The sequence below is a fragment of the Thalassophryne amazonica genome, chromosome 2 (assembly GCF_902500255.1).
Source record: "Thalassophryne amazonica chromosome 2, fThaAma1.1, whole genome shotgun sequence".
Classification (NCBI taxonomy): Eukaryota; Metazoa; Chordata; class Actinopteri; order Batrachoidiformes; family Batrachoididae; genus Thalassophryne; species Thalassophryne amazonica.
This window is the reverse complement of record NC_047104.1, coordinates 109,891,020-109,907,096: the sequence shown is the minus strand read 5'-3', so window position 1 is coordinate 109,907,096 and position 16,077 is coordinate 109,891,020. Positions and strand designations below refer to the sequence as shown.

At 41.5% G+C, this 16,077-nt stretch overlaps 1 protein-coding gene across 4 annotated transcripts in view; it reads left to right on the top strand.

Moving 5' to 3' along the window:
• The window catches only part of cilp (cartilage intermediate layer protein, nucleotide pyrophosphohydrolase), a 75,865-nt gene extending 62,880 nt beyond the window's left edge, over nt 1-12,985 (top strand). For 3 of the 4 annotated variants that reach the window (XM_034191552.1, XM_034191567.1, XM_034191575.1), the window contains 7 exons: nt 1,545-1,688; nt 7,264-7,533; nt 8,068-8,247; nt 8,342-8,647; nt 8,733-8,841; nt 10,151-10,299; nt 10,379-12,985. In XM_034191552.1, the coding sequence (XP_034047443.1) occupies nt 1,628-1,688; nt 7,264-7,533; nt 8,068-8,247; nt 8,342-8,647; nt 8,733-8,841; nt 10,151-10,299; nt 10,379-12,735 (3,432 nt within the window). In that variant the 5' untranslated portion in view covers nt 1,545-1,627 and the 3' untranslated portion in view covers nt 12,736-12,985. Of the gene's footprint in view, nt 1-837; nt 1,689-7,263; nt 7,534-8,067; nt 8,248-8,341; nt 8,648-8,732; nt 8,842-10,150; nt 10,300-10,378 lie in introns of those variants that run through there. The other variant, XM_034191559.1, reaches the window with a different exon arrangement.
• Nucleotides 12,986-16,077: the final 3,092 nt, after the last annotated feature.

The window sequence follows — 16,077 nt, the reverse complement described above, 5'->3', positions numbered from 1 at the left end:
TGTATCCATCCATCCATTTTCTTCCCCTTTATCCGGAGTCGGGTTGCGGGGGCAGCAGCTCAAGCAAAGCCGCCCAGACCTCCCGATCCACACACACCTCACCCAGCTCCTCCGGGGGAACCCCAAGGCGTTCCCAAGCCAGCCGAGAGATGTAGTCCCTCCAGCGTGTCCTGGGTCTTCCCCGGGGCCTCCTCCCAGTGGGACGTGCCCGGAACACCTCTCCAGCGAGGCGTCCAGGGGGCATCCGGAAAAGATGCCTGAGCCACCTCAACTAACTCCTTTCGACGTGGAGGAGCAGCGGCTCGACTCCAAGCTCCTCCCGAAACAATGCAAGAAACAATGTAAAATGTATTAATCAGTTCCTAGCCCCAAAAGATACTGTTTTTACCTTTTTTAACAGCAGTTCATGCATAAAAGGCAGACAAAATACAAATAATATGCATAGTATCTTACGCAACATAGTATACTGTACAGTAATTGTAATAAAATAGACCATTTAATTTCACCTTACCTGTAAAGAAGAGACCATAAGAACATAAGGTAACTGAACTTCTGAACAGATCAGACACCTGTGTTGCAGTGAAACTCTGGTCGGATTTAATGTTGCACGCTAACAGCATTAGCACTTTATCTGTCGGTAGCTTCACCTGTTAGCTTCACTTAATGTATGATGATTGGAAAAATATGTGGCTCATAACTTTTAATGTCCACAACAAAGTAAACCATGAGGAGAACCACCACACAGTACCCAAAAACATTTCATTTTCATTTATTTATACTGTGTCAAATCACAACAAGCTGCCTCAAGGCGCTTCACATAAGTAAGGTCTAACCTTACCAACCCATAGAGCAAACACACGGGCGACAGCAGTAAGGAAAAACTCCCTCTGATGATATTGAGGAAGAAACCTCAAGCAACCCAACACGGTGCATGACTGCTGCGGCGAAGGTGTTCGTGAACCAAGACTTTGTTCGAAAAGTGATGCATTTTTTGTTCAAAAAATATGTTTGTGAACTGATTTGTTTGTAAAGAGAGCCGTTCAGAAACCGAGGTTCCACTGTATAAGGCTCTGACCATCAGGCCCATATGTCAGAAGTTGTAGCTCAGGACACTGACAGCAGAGATGTCCAACTTTCCCAGTTCTACAACAGAACAGTTTGCCATGTTTAACAACATAAACAGTGGGGGTTAAGGGACCTGCTAAAAGTAGAAAATCTTAATAAAGAAATTCTTTTAGTCCCATGTCAATGGAGCACTGAAAGGAAGAAACGGTTAGAAATGCAAATGTATTTTTAAAAAGTCTCACCGCAGCACAGTGAGTAGTAACCGGAAAGAGGCCAAGCATACGACTCCATCACGGAGATCAACGAAATAATACAATATTTGGTTTTATCGCTTCAGGTGAAAATGCTGAAAACTTTTGTCATACATCCAGTTTGTTCTTTTGCAGCAATTTGGTGCAAAATGTCATAATATAGAGTATATGTCAGTGTCTTGGTGTTTCTTCTTTTGGTATCTCTCCCTTTATCTTCACACCACTGAGGCTCTGCTGGACTCCACCTTCATCTGAGTTCCTGGTGTGAAAAGTCAAAGGTCAAAGGTTAGACGTAGCGGCAGAGTGCCAGAATGTCAACGTGTCTTCTGCTTGTCGTGGGAATCACTGCAGCTGCTCTGGTTGCAGCTGAAGGTATACAGAGTCCTGATGGTCTCCACACACACACACACACACACACACACACACACACACACACACACACACACACTTCAAAACGTGACAATATGCACGCTTGAAAAAGCCGATGTGCACTACTTAATTAAATGCTTGGTATTTCTATAGCAGTTTTCCATCTGATGCAGACGCTCAAAGCTCTTTACAGTGATGCCTCAAGTTCACACAAACACACACACACACACACACACACACACACACAATCACACACACTAATGCTTTGCAAGTCACTCAGATGCACTCTGGGAGAAACCTGGGGATTAAGGAACTTGTTCAGGGCACCTTAATAATTTTCCTGTGTGTGAGGATTGGTCACATGCTTGTTTCTCTGACCTTTAGGTCATCACCTCCCAAACTACAACATTTGACCAAATGAAACTTGAAGTGCTTAAAGTGTTAAGAGTTTATTACAGTGCAAGGTTGTTTTCTGAACATATTATACAAATGCTCGATGAGCAAAGACCTACCCAGGTACCAGCGACACCTGCTGTAGGTGCAAACAATCACCTGCAGACCATACCCAAACGTTCTGGACCTGTATTCACGAAGCATCTCAGGGTCCTCTCAAAGAGCTCCTAACTTAGCCTAAAGATTCCTGGCAAGGAATCTTAGCATAAGAGTGATCCAGGACGTGTCTGAGAGCAAGTCTGAGCAAAGAGTGGACAGAAACTCTTAGCTTTCTAAGGAGGCGGGGTTGACCCCATTGATAGGTATGATGCAGTCTTCTCAGAGCTCTAAATGGTTGTATCAAAAAGGGAAAGAGAGAAAGAAAAACAAATGCGCTCCACGCTCTTCGTTACGAATGAGCAGTAAAATCAATGATCATATAACCTGAACTGCATTAAGAAATGTGTAATTGTGAAAATAATTTAATGTCATGATGATGAAATTCAGCAAAATTAACCCTCTGGGGCCGACGCTGTCGTATACGATGGCTGGGACCAAGCTTTACTAAATTATAAATAACTTTTTAATGATATAAAACACATGGACCATTTTGTATATATTGTTCAAAATGTGCATTTGTGTTCATTGTTTGAACTTTTTTTGTCCAGTCTTTCACACAAGACCTCAAATTACCTTTACAAAATGTCAAAACAGTTGTTTATTATAGTTTGCTGTGTGTTTTGAATAAATGTGTGTGGAAAATAATTTTCCGCTTTTTTTTTTCCTTTATTTCTGATTGTAAACCTTTATTACACTTATAAAACACAACAAAAGCATATATATTATGAAAGAACAGGTTGCCCTGAAAAAACGAGACATAAAACTTGATTGTGAGATGCAGGGAGAGCTGTTAACAGCAGTAATAATAATAATAATAAAACATTTATGCCAGGCGAGTGAACTGTCCAAAAAATGCCCTCGGACCCCAGAGGGTTAAATGAATTGCTACACAGTTTCAAAATGTTTGAACATACCTCATTCACATGCCAATTATTATATTGATTAGCTTATCATTATGTTTACTCCATGCTGGTAATTGTGCACAAGCAGCGAGTGTGAGAAGCACGTGCCCGTGACCTTCGATCCCTCAGGCGTCACTGCATTAAAAACAGACATCATTGTGTAAAGGATCTTACTGCATGGGCTCAGGAAACTTCAGAAAACCATTGTCAGTTAACACAGCTCGTCTCTACATCGACAAGTGCAAGTTAAAACTCTACCATGCAAAGTGAAAGACATACATCAACAACATCCAGAAACACCGCCGCCTTCTCTGGGTCCAAGCTCATTTGAAATGGACAGACGCAAAGTGGAAAAGTGCTGTGGTCTGATGAGTCCACATTTCAAATTGTTTTTGGAAATGTGTCCTCCAGACAAAAGAGGAAAAAGACCATCCAGACTGTTACCAGTGCTAAATTCAAAAGCCAGCATCTGTGATGGTATGGGGGTGTGTTAGTGCCCATGGCATGGGCAACTCACACATCTATGATGGCACCATCAATGCTGAAAGGTACATCCAGGTTTTGGAGCAACACATGCTGCCATCCAAGCAACGTCTTTTTCAGGGACGTCCCTGCTTATTTCAGTAAGACAATGACAAGCCACATTCTGCACGTGTTACAACAGCATGGCTTCGTAGTAAAAGAGTGCGGGTACTAGACTGGCCTGCCTGCAGTCCAGACCTGGTGTCCATTGAAAATGTGTGGCGCATTATGAAATGCAAAATATGACAACGGACTGTTGAACAACTGAAGTCATACATCAAGCAAGAATGGGAAAGAATTCCACCTACAAAGCTTCAACAATTAGAGTCCTCAGTTCCCAATGCTTATTGAGTGTTGTTAGAAGGAAAGGTGATGTAACACAGTGGTAAACATACCACTGTCCCAGCTTTTTTGAAACGTGTTGCAGGCATCCATTTCAAAATGAGCAAATATTTGCACAAAAACCAAGTTTATCAGTTTGAATATTAAATATCTTCTCTTTGTAGTGTATTCAATTGAATATAGGTTGAAGAGGATTTACAAATCATTGTATTCTGTTTTTATTTACATTTTACACAACGTCCCAACTTCATTGGAATTGGGATTGTATGTTAATTTACATGAAATTTACATTACCGCAGCCAGGTATCGCAGTGTTATCGCAATGATGTTGTGATCTCAGGTGTTATTACTTTACTATGCTGGGTGGGAAAAGTAAGTTCATTCCTGATGAGGTCAACAACAAGCAATAGAATGATGTCACTGAGCTACCTTTAGCCTTCAGATGCTTTGTGAATACGGGCCCTGGTCATGCTCATTCTCAGAAGACTTTTGGCAGAAAATATTCAACACATTTGGGAGTTTATGGCATGAATTTTAGTCCTGAACTGCCTATTTGGAGTCCTTCTATTAGCTGCATTTTTTATTTTTTTGCAATCTGCTTCTTCCATAATGATGGATTATGTAAAAGTTGTAGTGTGTTGCCCATGGGGATCCATGGGCTCTAGACTGGGTAGTGTTTATAAAATAGGTAGCTGACATTTTTCAAGTTTCTATAATGATTTGGAATGGATTATGAGTACAGAATGTAATTCTCAAAGCCCATTGTTCACTGTTGTTAGCTAATATCTGTAGTTTCTCCAAAAATATTAGTCCTATCAATGTTCCGTTTTCGCAGTATTCATCCTGACTCAAAATACATAAACATACCAAACAGCAAATGTCAGCTCTCCCCAGTTTATCCATGTTCAAAGGTGGACACAAGCACAAAATAACCCAAACCCTGTCTTGTCTGAAGAAAACTGGCAATAAAATTGATTATTTACAAGTATTATACCAAAGGGACCCATTACTTATGCAACCCATCATTTTGCCTTTTATATTTTTAACTAGCTGGGGTACCCAGCGCTGCCCGGGTTAACCTGTTTTAGACATAAGCCAAATGCCATTCATTTTAATCAAATCATTTTAATCAAAACAATTGCCCAACATTTGCTTTTGTAATGCTGATGTCTTATAAATATAATAGTTAATGGGCTAAAGTTTGTCCAGCAGAACTACAAGAAGTGGACTCCCCAAACTAAGTGGAAATACTTGGTTAAAAGACAAACACATTTGAAGTCCTTCATGCAGACTTTGTTTTGCAATCAAATTTATAACAAAATTACACACAAAAGGTAGGTAACAGTAAATGTAAATATCAATGAATCAAAACTGAGGTAGGGGTGTATTTCACTGTTTTTACATTGCAATTTTACAAACATAAAATGAATGTATTCAGACAGGAAGGCAAACTGGGTTGTACAGGACAGTCAAGTGCTTAACAGTTGAGAACATAAAGTAGCTGAAGGAAGGGATTAAAGAAACAGAGATGGCCAACACATATACAGGGCTGGAAATTTGAATCTGCCTGGTCATACCCACAGCCTCAGCCTAAGCATGTTGTTGTTTTGCTGAGTGTGCTGTGGCTGTGCTGTGTTGAGTGTGCTGTAGAAAAGGATTAACTAAACATAGATGGCCAACACATATACAGGGCTGGAAATTTGAATTTGCCTGGTCATTCCCACAGCTGGCTATTTTGGGGGGTAATTTTCAGTTCAACTTTTTTTTAAAAATGGTACCAGTTTGTTCCCCATGTCATGAGGATTCAGAATATATATAGTTTTTAGGGTTACATATTATAGTTTGGGAGTTTATCCCAGACAGACAGACAGACAGACATGTATATAGATTAATTTATATCAAGTTGTAGATTTGCTTTCAGTTTGAGTCTAAGGAAGATCATTTTAGAAATTTTTATATTGAGAAGCCTGATTTACTTTTTGTATTTATACTTGTTTATGGCATAAACAAATTCAAATGTCTGAAATACCAAGGGGCTGAATACTTTTGCAAGCCACTGTAAGCATACCAAACAGCAAATGTCAGCTCTCCCCAGTTTGTCCATGACTGAAGCCATACATACACATGCACGCATACATGCATACATGTACACAGAGGCCACTTGGCTTTAATATATAGATTAGCACTACATTGCTCTTGCGCCTTTATGCCATAACTGCCTCTGATGTACAGTAGAGAACATGACATCACTGTGTGAACAGGTGAACTGTAAAGAGCATCTGTCCTTAAACAGAGAACATATTACATGGCAGAAACAGCCTATTTTTTTTACCATTTAAGACAGTAAAATTACTCTACTAGATAGAATAACTATAAATAATATATAATTATTTGAGTTTCACTGACTTATATGAAGAAAACACATTGATGATGGTTAATAAAATTAATAAATGTACAATTAAAATGTGTAAAAACAGAAAAAAGTCACAGTACATGTAAAATCATGATTATAAGATAAGATAAACTTTATTGATCTTACAGAGGAGAAATTCACGTTACATCAGCTCTTAAAAAACACACAAGATGGGTGCAAGTAGATGAAAATTATCATGCTTATTATCTATTTCACATATTTGGACATGCACCCTCACAGATGCTTCATCATGACTGCACATCTTGCATCAAGTTTGAACCACATTTATTTGGTTCATGTTGTAAATCTCATCCAGATAACACTGACTGCCACCCATTATCGAATAGTGGCCTAGAACACCTATACTTGCAATATGTTTATCAGTCATATTTGGTGAAGCTAGAGGCGCCATTGATAAACTTGATCAAACACTTTGATAATTATATTTCTCACCCCAAACCTAATTCATCTCCAACCTCCCAGCATGATGTGTGCAATTCCAGTTAGCAAACTGTCTCTTGATGGCCAGTTGGTCGAGTCTACTACAACTGTATCTGAAATTGTTGCAAATGAGCTGCTGTAAGGTCGTTTTATATTTTGTCACAGACAGGCCATGTTGGATGATGATGTCATACAGAGAGAGACAGTGTCCTCTCAAATCTAACTAATCACTGCTACCAATAACCAAAGAAAGCCAGTAGTAGTCAGTAGTAATGGTATAAATACTCTGGACAGACTGGACAGTTGTATTTGTGGCTCGTTTAGGAGGTGTTTTGTGTGGCTTTGATCACACAGAGCTCAACACAGTATCTGAGTGCCGGCTCCTGTTTCTGTACTTTACGTGTAGAAAACCATGTGTGGACCACATGGTTTAATGTTGATCACCCTGGAGGTCTGGGAGACTATGAGCAGCTAGACGCCATCCGATTCTATTACCGCACACGAGTGTGTGACGCACCGCGGGCACTTGAAGCCCGAACAACTGAATGGATCCCAGCTCGTGATACTGGGGAGAAAGTCCACGCAGACCCCACTGTGGGCTTCTGGTGCCTCAACGACGAGCAAGGTCCCAAACGCAACTGCTCCAACTATGCAGTCCGTTTCCTCTGTCCCAAAGGTTTGGACTCACAGATGTATGTATGTATGTATGTGTGTGTGTGTGTGTGTGTGTGTGTGTGTTATGTATGTTGATTTTGCCTTGCCTCCACTTCTCAGATCCACCCAGCTGATCTGCGGCACCTGCCAACTGATGCCCAGCTGGGAGTATAAAAGTCCAGCGTGCCACATGTTTGAGATCGTCTGGGTTTCATCTGCTGCAGCGTGTTTTTTTTGTTAACCTTTCATTATAATTTTTTTCTTTTTATGTTTGTTAATAATAAAGTGTTATTATAATTTTCTGAGCATCTCCCACTCGCTCCTTTTTGTGTATCTGTCAGTTGCGTTGCCAGTGACCTAGACAGTGGCATGTAACAGATTTGGGGGCTCGTCCGGGATTTGAACCCAGGACCTCTCGCACCCGAAGCGAGAATCATACCCCTAGACCTAGACAGTGGCACGTAATAGTGTGTGTGTGTGTGTGAGAGAGAGTGTTTAATTCATTTAGCAGAGTTTGATTTTGATGGGATAATGACTGATGTATTTTTTTTGTTAGATAACAGTGTGAACATTCAGGCGATGTGGGGTCTATGGTCAGAATGGAGTGCATGTCCAGCGCTGTGTGATCAAGTGGGAGTGCAGATTCGCTCTAGAACATGTCAGTCCCGTTCTATGACATGCACTGGCCCTAAAGTAGAAGGTAAAGCATGCAGCGGCCCTGCCTGCCCAAGAACAGGTGAGTTAGCTGCCGACTCTTCTTCTGCAGTTTGCGTTTACTCAGATTTGATTGTTGATGTCCTTTGGCCATATATTGCTGTTTTGCTCTTTAGATTGCTCTCTTCAGTGTGTGATGGGGAGGGTCAATGCAGAATGTGACAGATGCACATGTGAAGAACACATCCTGCTGGGGGCAGTCCGTGGTGCCGGAGGCCTCGTGGCTGCCGGAGCGGTTATCGTTCGCTCTGGACAACTTATTACCCTCACTGACCACAATGGACATTTCCGAATTCCCGGTTTCTGTCCTGATGGCAACAATTCCCTGACCATCAGCCTGCAGGGCCATGCCACTGTTAACATTGTTGTCCCTCACACTGTGGAACATACATCTGTCGTGAGCATCCAACTGAAAAGAGCAGGTATAAAACGGTTCATTTGGAGGTGTAGATTTCAGAGCAAGAATTTGGTGTCACAAAAAATTTTTTGTGTGTGTATGTGTGTTAGAGAAACTTCATGTGTTGAGTAGTCCTGAAAGCAAGGTCAGGAGGGAGGGACAGAGTGCTGCCTTCTGTTGCAAAGTGTCAGGAACGCCGCAGCCGGACAAGTACCAGTGGTAGGACAGATATTACTGATAGTCCATGGGCCAAGCAGGTTTTCAGTACCACTTAAGGTGACAAAACAACACTTAGAATCCAGCCTCAGTGTACCATGGCCTACACAAAAATGTATCACAACGATCCCAGGGTGGCAGTTATAGCCAGGTAGGGGTCAATGAAGAATTACACAGAATGTAAAATGCTCCAATCATGTTAAAAAATTATACCACATTATTTGTCTGATCATAACAATTCCAAAAAGGTATAGTTTGGACTATCTATGACTGAATGTTCTGGAGTTATGAGGTAAAAACAGCAAAAATGGGGAGAAAGGTCAGTTAGTGCAGCGGCTAAGAGAATATTTAGAGCAAAATTGTGCAAATGGTGATACTAGCACCAAAGTTGGCACAAATACTTCTTACTCTTTTGAAAAAACTGACTGGCCACTTCAATTTTCAATAGGCGGCAAGTAGGGGACAGTTGAAGAATTACACAGGGGTCAAAATTAAAAATGCTCAAATCATTTTGAAAACTACACCACATTATTTGTCTGATCGTAAAGATTCCAAAAAAGTATAGTTTGGACTATCTATGACTGAATGATCACGAGTTATGGGGTAAAAACAGCAAAAATGGTGACAAAGGTCAGTGTCAGTTTGTACAGGGGTCAAACGTTGCTCCAGTTTTGGTAAAAAAATTATGCAAATTAGTCATTGAGTTAATAGGGTTTTAAAAAGGAATAGTTTGGACCATGTATCATGCTTAGTTATGTTACGGGGTAACATATGTCACATGTCATAGAATCCAATGGATGTTGACCTTGTTTGACCTTTACTTTGGAGACCAAACATTCAACACAATCAAAACTATTCCATTTATTAATCCTACTAGCTCAACCAATCATTTACATCACTTTTTACCAAAACTGAAGGAACTTTAACTTTTGACCCCTGTACAAACTGAAACTGACCTTTGTCACCATTTTTGCTGTTTTTACCTCGTAACTCCAGAACATTCAGTCACAGATAGTCCAAACTATACCTTTGTGGAATAGTTATGATCAGACAAATAATGTGGTACAGTTTTTAACATGACTGGAGCATTTTTACATTCTGTGTAATTTTTCATTGACCCCTACCTGCCTTTAACTTCCACCCTGGGATGGTTATCATACATTTTTGCGTAGGCCATGGTGCAGTAAGGCTGGATTGTAAGAGTCGTTTCGTCACCTTACGTGTTACCGATTAGGTCAAAATTGATGACTGGCTCTTTGATGAACATGTTCAGTGTTTTTGCCTATGCTGTCTTTTCTTCGTGGTCCAACAGGTTTTTTAACAACAGTCTCCTGGAGAAACAGTCTGAGAGTAACTTGGTCTTAAAAGATCTGCACTTTGAGCAGGCAGGGGAGTACTACTGCAGAGCAAGTGGACCATCTGGAGCTATAAAGACAAAACCAGCCACTCTAAAAGTCATTGGTGTGTACTGGCTGAACACAGCAACACAAAATGTGGACTTTTATGGAACCAAATTAACATTTTGATTTTCCTTACACAGGTAGAGACGAGCACTCATGTAACTCCAAACCTGAATCCCACCTTATCCGTCTTCCGCATGACTGCTACCAAAACAGCACTAACTCATTCTATTATGATGTGGGCAAATGTCCAACAATCACATGTGCTGGACAGCTGGACAACGGCATCAGGTGTAAGGACAGCATGGATTACTGCTGTGGCGTGACAAAGATGCAGCAGAGGCAGTTGACCTGCCAAGGCTACCAACTACCGACAATGGTGGTGACCGAGTGCGGCTGCCAGAAATGCGTGGACACCAAGGCTATTGTGCACGGTAGAGCCATTGCTGCAGACAACGGTGAGCCGATGAGGTTCGGCCATATCTTTATGAATGGCGTCAGAATCAGCCGCACCGGCTACAAAGGTACTTTTTCCATCCAGATCCCTCCACAAACAGAAAGGCTCGTTCTGACATTTGTGGACAACATGCAGAAATTTGTCAACACCACAAAGGTACTCCCATTTAACACCAAAGGAGGTGCTGTTTACCATGAGATCAAACTTCTTAGGAAGAAAGATCCTGTGACCATCAATGCCGCACAAACCAATACTCTGAAGCTCGGAGCAGCAGACGATCAGGAGCCAATGGTTCAAATAGAGATTCCTCCCTTTTCCTTTTACACACAACACGGAGAGGTCTTCACCGGCAACGTAGATGCTAGTGTGACTTTTCTTGACCCCCGAGATATTTCTACTGCTGCAGCAGCTCAAAGTGATCTAAGCTTTGTGGGTAATGATGGAGATACTCTACCACTGAGAACCTATGGTATGTTTTCACTTGACTTCAGAAGTGAGGAAACCAATGAGCCCCTCAATGCAGGTGAGGTGAAAGTGTTCCTGGATTCCACCCAAGTAACGATGCCTGAGCACCTAAATACAATGAAGCTGTGGTCATTGAATCCGGAAACTGGCCTATGGGAGGAAGAGGGAAATCTGCAAATGGAAAAGAAAAGAAGAGGTAAGAGAGAGGAGAGAACCTTCCTGATCGGCAACATGGAGATCAGAGAGAGACGTCTGTTTAACCTGGATGTCCCGGAGAACCGTAGGTGTTATGTCAAAGTTAGGGCCTTTCGTAGCGATCGCTTCATGCCCAGCGAGCAGGTGGAAGGAGTTGTAGTAAGTCTCATAAATATGGAGCCCACTGCTGGCTACTCCACAAACCCCCGTGCCTGGGGCCGTTTTGACAGTGTCATCACTGGCCCGAATGGGGCGTGTCTTCCTGCCTTCTGCGATGAAGAAAAAGCTGATGCATACTCTGCCTACATCATGGCCAACCTTGGAGGAGAAGAGCTAGAGGCTGTTTCATCTACTCCCAAACGTAATCCTGGCCTCATTGGAGTTCCTCAGCCCTACCTGGGGAAATTAAACTATCGGAGGTCTGACCATGAAGACCCCAAAGTGAAAAAGACAGCAATTAGCATCAATGTGGCAAAACCAAGTCCCAACACAGCTGAAGAAGGCAATGGACCCGTGTACGCTGTGGAGAACTTAAAAGAATGTGAGGAGGCCCTCTTCAGTGCTGCGCACTTTCGATTCTCAAGAGTAGAAGGAGATCGCTATGATTATAATACAGTACCATTCAATGAAGATGACCCGATGAGCTGGACAGAGGACTACCTGAGTTGGTGGCCAAAGCCTATGGAATACCGGGCCTGCTATATCAAAGTCAAAATCTCAGGCCCACATGAGATCAATGTACGGTCCAGAAACATGGGTGGCACCCATCCTAAGACTGTGGGTCAGCTTTACGGTCTCCGTGACACTCGCAGCATTCGTGACATGGACCAGACCACTGTGTCAGCAGTCTGCGTAGAATTTAAGTGCAGTGGAATGTTGTATGATCAGGATAGAGTGGATCGCACCCTGGTAAAGGTGATTCCACAGGGAAGCTGTAAGAGAGATCACGTAAACGTGATGCTCCAGGAGTACCTGACCAACCACCTGCCTCTAGCAGTTAATAATGACACCAGTGAGTTCACCATGCTAGCACCCCTTGACCCTCTGGGCCATAACTACGGAATTTACACAGTAACGGACCAGGACCCACGCACAGCCAAAGAAATTGCACTTGGACGCTGTTTTGATGGGACTTCAGATGGCACATCTCGTGTCATGAAGAGCAATGAGGGTGTAGCGCTGACATTCATTTGTGGAGATCGTGAAGTGACACATCAGAGTGTCTTCCAAGCCGTGCAAAGCTCTCAAGGTCAGGTAGTAACAAGTGTGATTAGAGGAGAAAGCAGGCAGAATCGGCGTCAACGGGGAGGAGGAGCAAACACACTTCGCAGCAGCCATAGACGTAGCACCAGAAACAGACGCCCACAAGTCACAAGCTAAACGGATGGACAATACTGAAGGTGAAGGTTCTATATTGGACCAACACCCATATAATATAATATAATATAATATAATATAATGACCTGTTTATACTAAACTACAGCACACTATGCTTTTCCTAGACTTCGGTTTTAAATTAAATTAAGCTATCTACTAAAACATGCTTTGCTTTTACAGTTCCTAAACCAAGGAATATTTGCATTTTTCATCATTTCCATTTTGAACTACACTGTCATAAATTTTTACATTTAACTGTGAAGAGTATTTATTGACCTAAGTTACAAGCATAAGTAATTGTGCATATATTTGGGGGTTTCTTTTATTTTCTTTGCACATACCACAGTAACCTTGGGCTGGTTGAAAACCAAAAAAATAAAAGTCACAGCTTCAGAACTCAAAAAATACAGAAAATGTCAATGAAGACAAAAACATAAATTTGACAGGTGGGTGGAAGTAGGAGGGGTGGCTGAGAAGTTTTGAGCTTGACCCAGAAAAAGTAGGATGTGGTTCTTCATCTCTGGCAAACTGAGAAATCAACATTTCTTACAAATGTGTGAAATTTTTACTTACTGGGTGCAATGTTGATAAATGTCCAGAATGCAAAAGATGGAGAACATGCCCTAGTTTGTCTGGGTCAAGCTCAAAACTTCTAAGCCGCCCCTCGTAAAGAAGTCCTGTGTAGACCCTGAGGCCGATCTGACTGGCGCTTATCCCCAGATACATTAACATGAAGCGAATGAGTCCATGATGTTACACGAATCATGTGCATGTTCACAGCCAAGGTTGGTCCCCATTTACAGCTGCGTTGACACAAGCCTGAAGCACACAAAGGGAATTTAACCCTGGTCTATAGGTTGGTGCCACAGAGCCACTGGCTCTACGATTGCAGTAATCTCCTAACCCAAGTCACAATAGGAATCTACATGTGGTGCTTAGTGTTAGTGTGCCTTTTCTTTGTGTTCTTAGAATACAGCTGAATTATTGAGGAATAAAATACAACCCCTGGCAATAATTATGGAATCACCGGCCTCAGAGAATGTTCATTCAGTTGTTTAATTTTGTAGAAAAAAAGCGATCACAGACATGACACAAAACTAAAGTCATTTCAAATGGCAACTTTCTGGCTTTAAGAAACACTATAAGAAATCAAGAAAAAATAATTGTGGCAGTCAGTAACGGTTCCTTTTTAGACCAAGCAGAGGGAAAAAAATATGGACTCACTCAATTCTGAGGAATAAATTATGGAATCACCCTGTAAATTTTCATCCCCAAAACTAACACCTGCATCAAATCAGATCTGCTCATTAGTCTGCATCTAAGAAGGAGTGATCACACCTTGGAGAGCTGTTGCACCAAGTGGACTGACATGAATCATGGCTCCAACACGAGAGATGTCAAGTGAAACAAAGCAGAGGATTATCAAACTCTTAAAAGAGGGTAAATCATCACGCAATGTTGCAAAAGATGTTGGTTGTTCACAGTCAGCTGTGTCTAAACTCTGGACCAAATACAAACAACATGGGAAGGTTGTTAAAGGCAAACATACTGGTAGACCAAGGAAGACATCAAAGCGTCAAGACAGAAAACTTAAAGCAATATGTCTCAAAAATCGAAAATGCACAACAAAACAAATGAGGAACGAATGGGCGGAAACTGGAGTCAACGCCTGTGACCGAACTGTAAGAAACCACCTAAAGGAAATGGGATTTACATACAGAAAAGCTAAACGAAAGCCATCATTAACACGTAAACAGAAAAAAACAAGGTTACAATAGGCTAAGGAAAAGCAATCGTGGACTGTGGATGACTGGATAAAAGTCATATTCAGTGATGAATCTCGAATCTGCATTGGGCAACGTGATGATGCTGGAACTTTTGCTTGGTGCCGTTCCAATGAGATTTATAAAGATGACTGCCTGAAGAGAACGTAAATTTCCACAGTCATTGATGATATGGGGCTGCATGTCAGGTAAAGGCACTGGGGAGATGGCTGTCATTACATCATCAATAAATGCACAAGTTTACGTTGATATTTTGGACACTTTTCTTATCCCATCAATTGAAAGGATGTTTGGGGATGATGAAATCATTTTCAAGATGATAATGCATCTTGCCATAGAGCAAAAACTGTGAAACATTCCTTGCAAAAAGACACATAGGGTCAATGTCATGGCCTGCAAATAGTCCGGATCTTAATCCAATTGAAAATCTTTGGTGGAAGTTGAAGAAAATGGTCCATGATAAGGCTCCAACCTGCAAAGATGATCTGGCAACAGCAATCAGAGAAAGTTGGAGCCAGATTGATGAAGAGTACTGTTTGTCACTCATTAAGTCCATGCCTCAGAGACTGCAAGCTGTTATAAAAGCCAGAGGTGGTGCAACAAAATACTAGTGATGTGTTGGAGCATTCTTTTGTTTTCATGATTCCATAATTTTTTCCTCAGAATTGAGCTTACTGTGAACAACCAACATCTTTTGCAACATTGCGTGATGATTTACCCTCTTTTAAGAGTTTGATAATCCTCTCCTTTGTTTCAATTGACATCTCTCGTGTTGGAGCCATGATTCATTCCACTTGGTGCAACAGCTCTCCAGGTGTGATCACTCCTTTTTAGATGCAGACTAAGCGAGCAGATCTGATTTGATGCAGGTGTTAGTTTTGGGGATGAAATTACAGGGTGATTCCATATTATTCCTCAGAATTGACGTGAGTCCATATTTTTTTCCTCTGCTAAAAAGTAACTGTTACTGACTGCCACATTTTTTTCCCCCTAATTTCTTATAGTCTTTCTTAAAGCCAGAAAGTTGCCATTTGAAATGACTTTAGTTTTGTGTCATGTCTGTGATCTGCTTTTTTTTCTACAAAATTAAACAACTGAATGAACATCCTCTGAGGCCGGTGATTCCATAATTTTTGCCAGGGGTTGTATACACAGACCCATACTTGCAAAAAGAACAACAAAGTAATCTAAACGTAACATTACGATTCCAATTAATGTGGTGCAAGTCAGTGATGCCGGTAACGCGTTACTCTAATCTGACCACTTTTTTTAGTAACGAGTAATCTAACGCGTTAATCTTTCCAAGTCAGTAATCAGATTAAAGTTACTTATCCATGTCACTGTGCGTTACTATTATTTTTCATTGTGGGTCGATAGCAGCATTAAACTTGGTCTGTGGGCAGGAGGTCGGGGTTCGACTGAACTGCCCACTTTCAGTGAGCTGTGAGCTTTTCATCCGCGTTTTTTTGCAGCTGCTCGACTCGTCCTCACCTCTTAAAGGGCGGTGATCAGCACACCTGCACTGAGCTTTACAAAGACATTTTTATACTTTTTTCCTCCT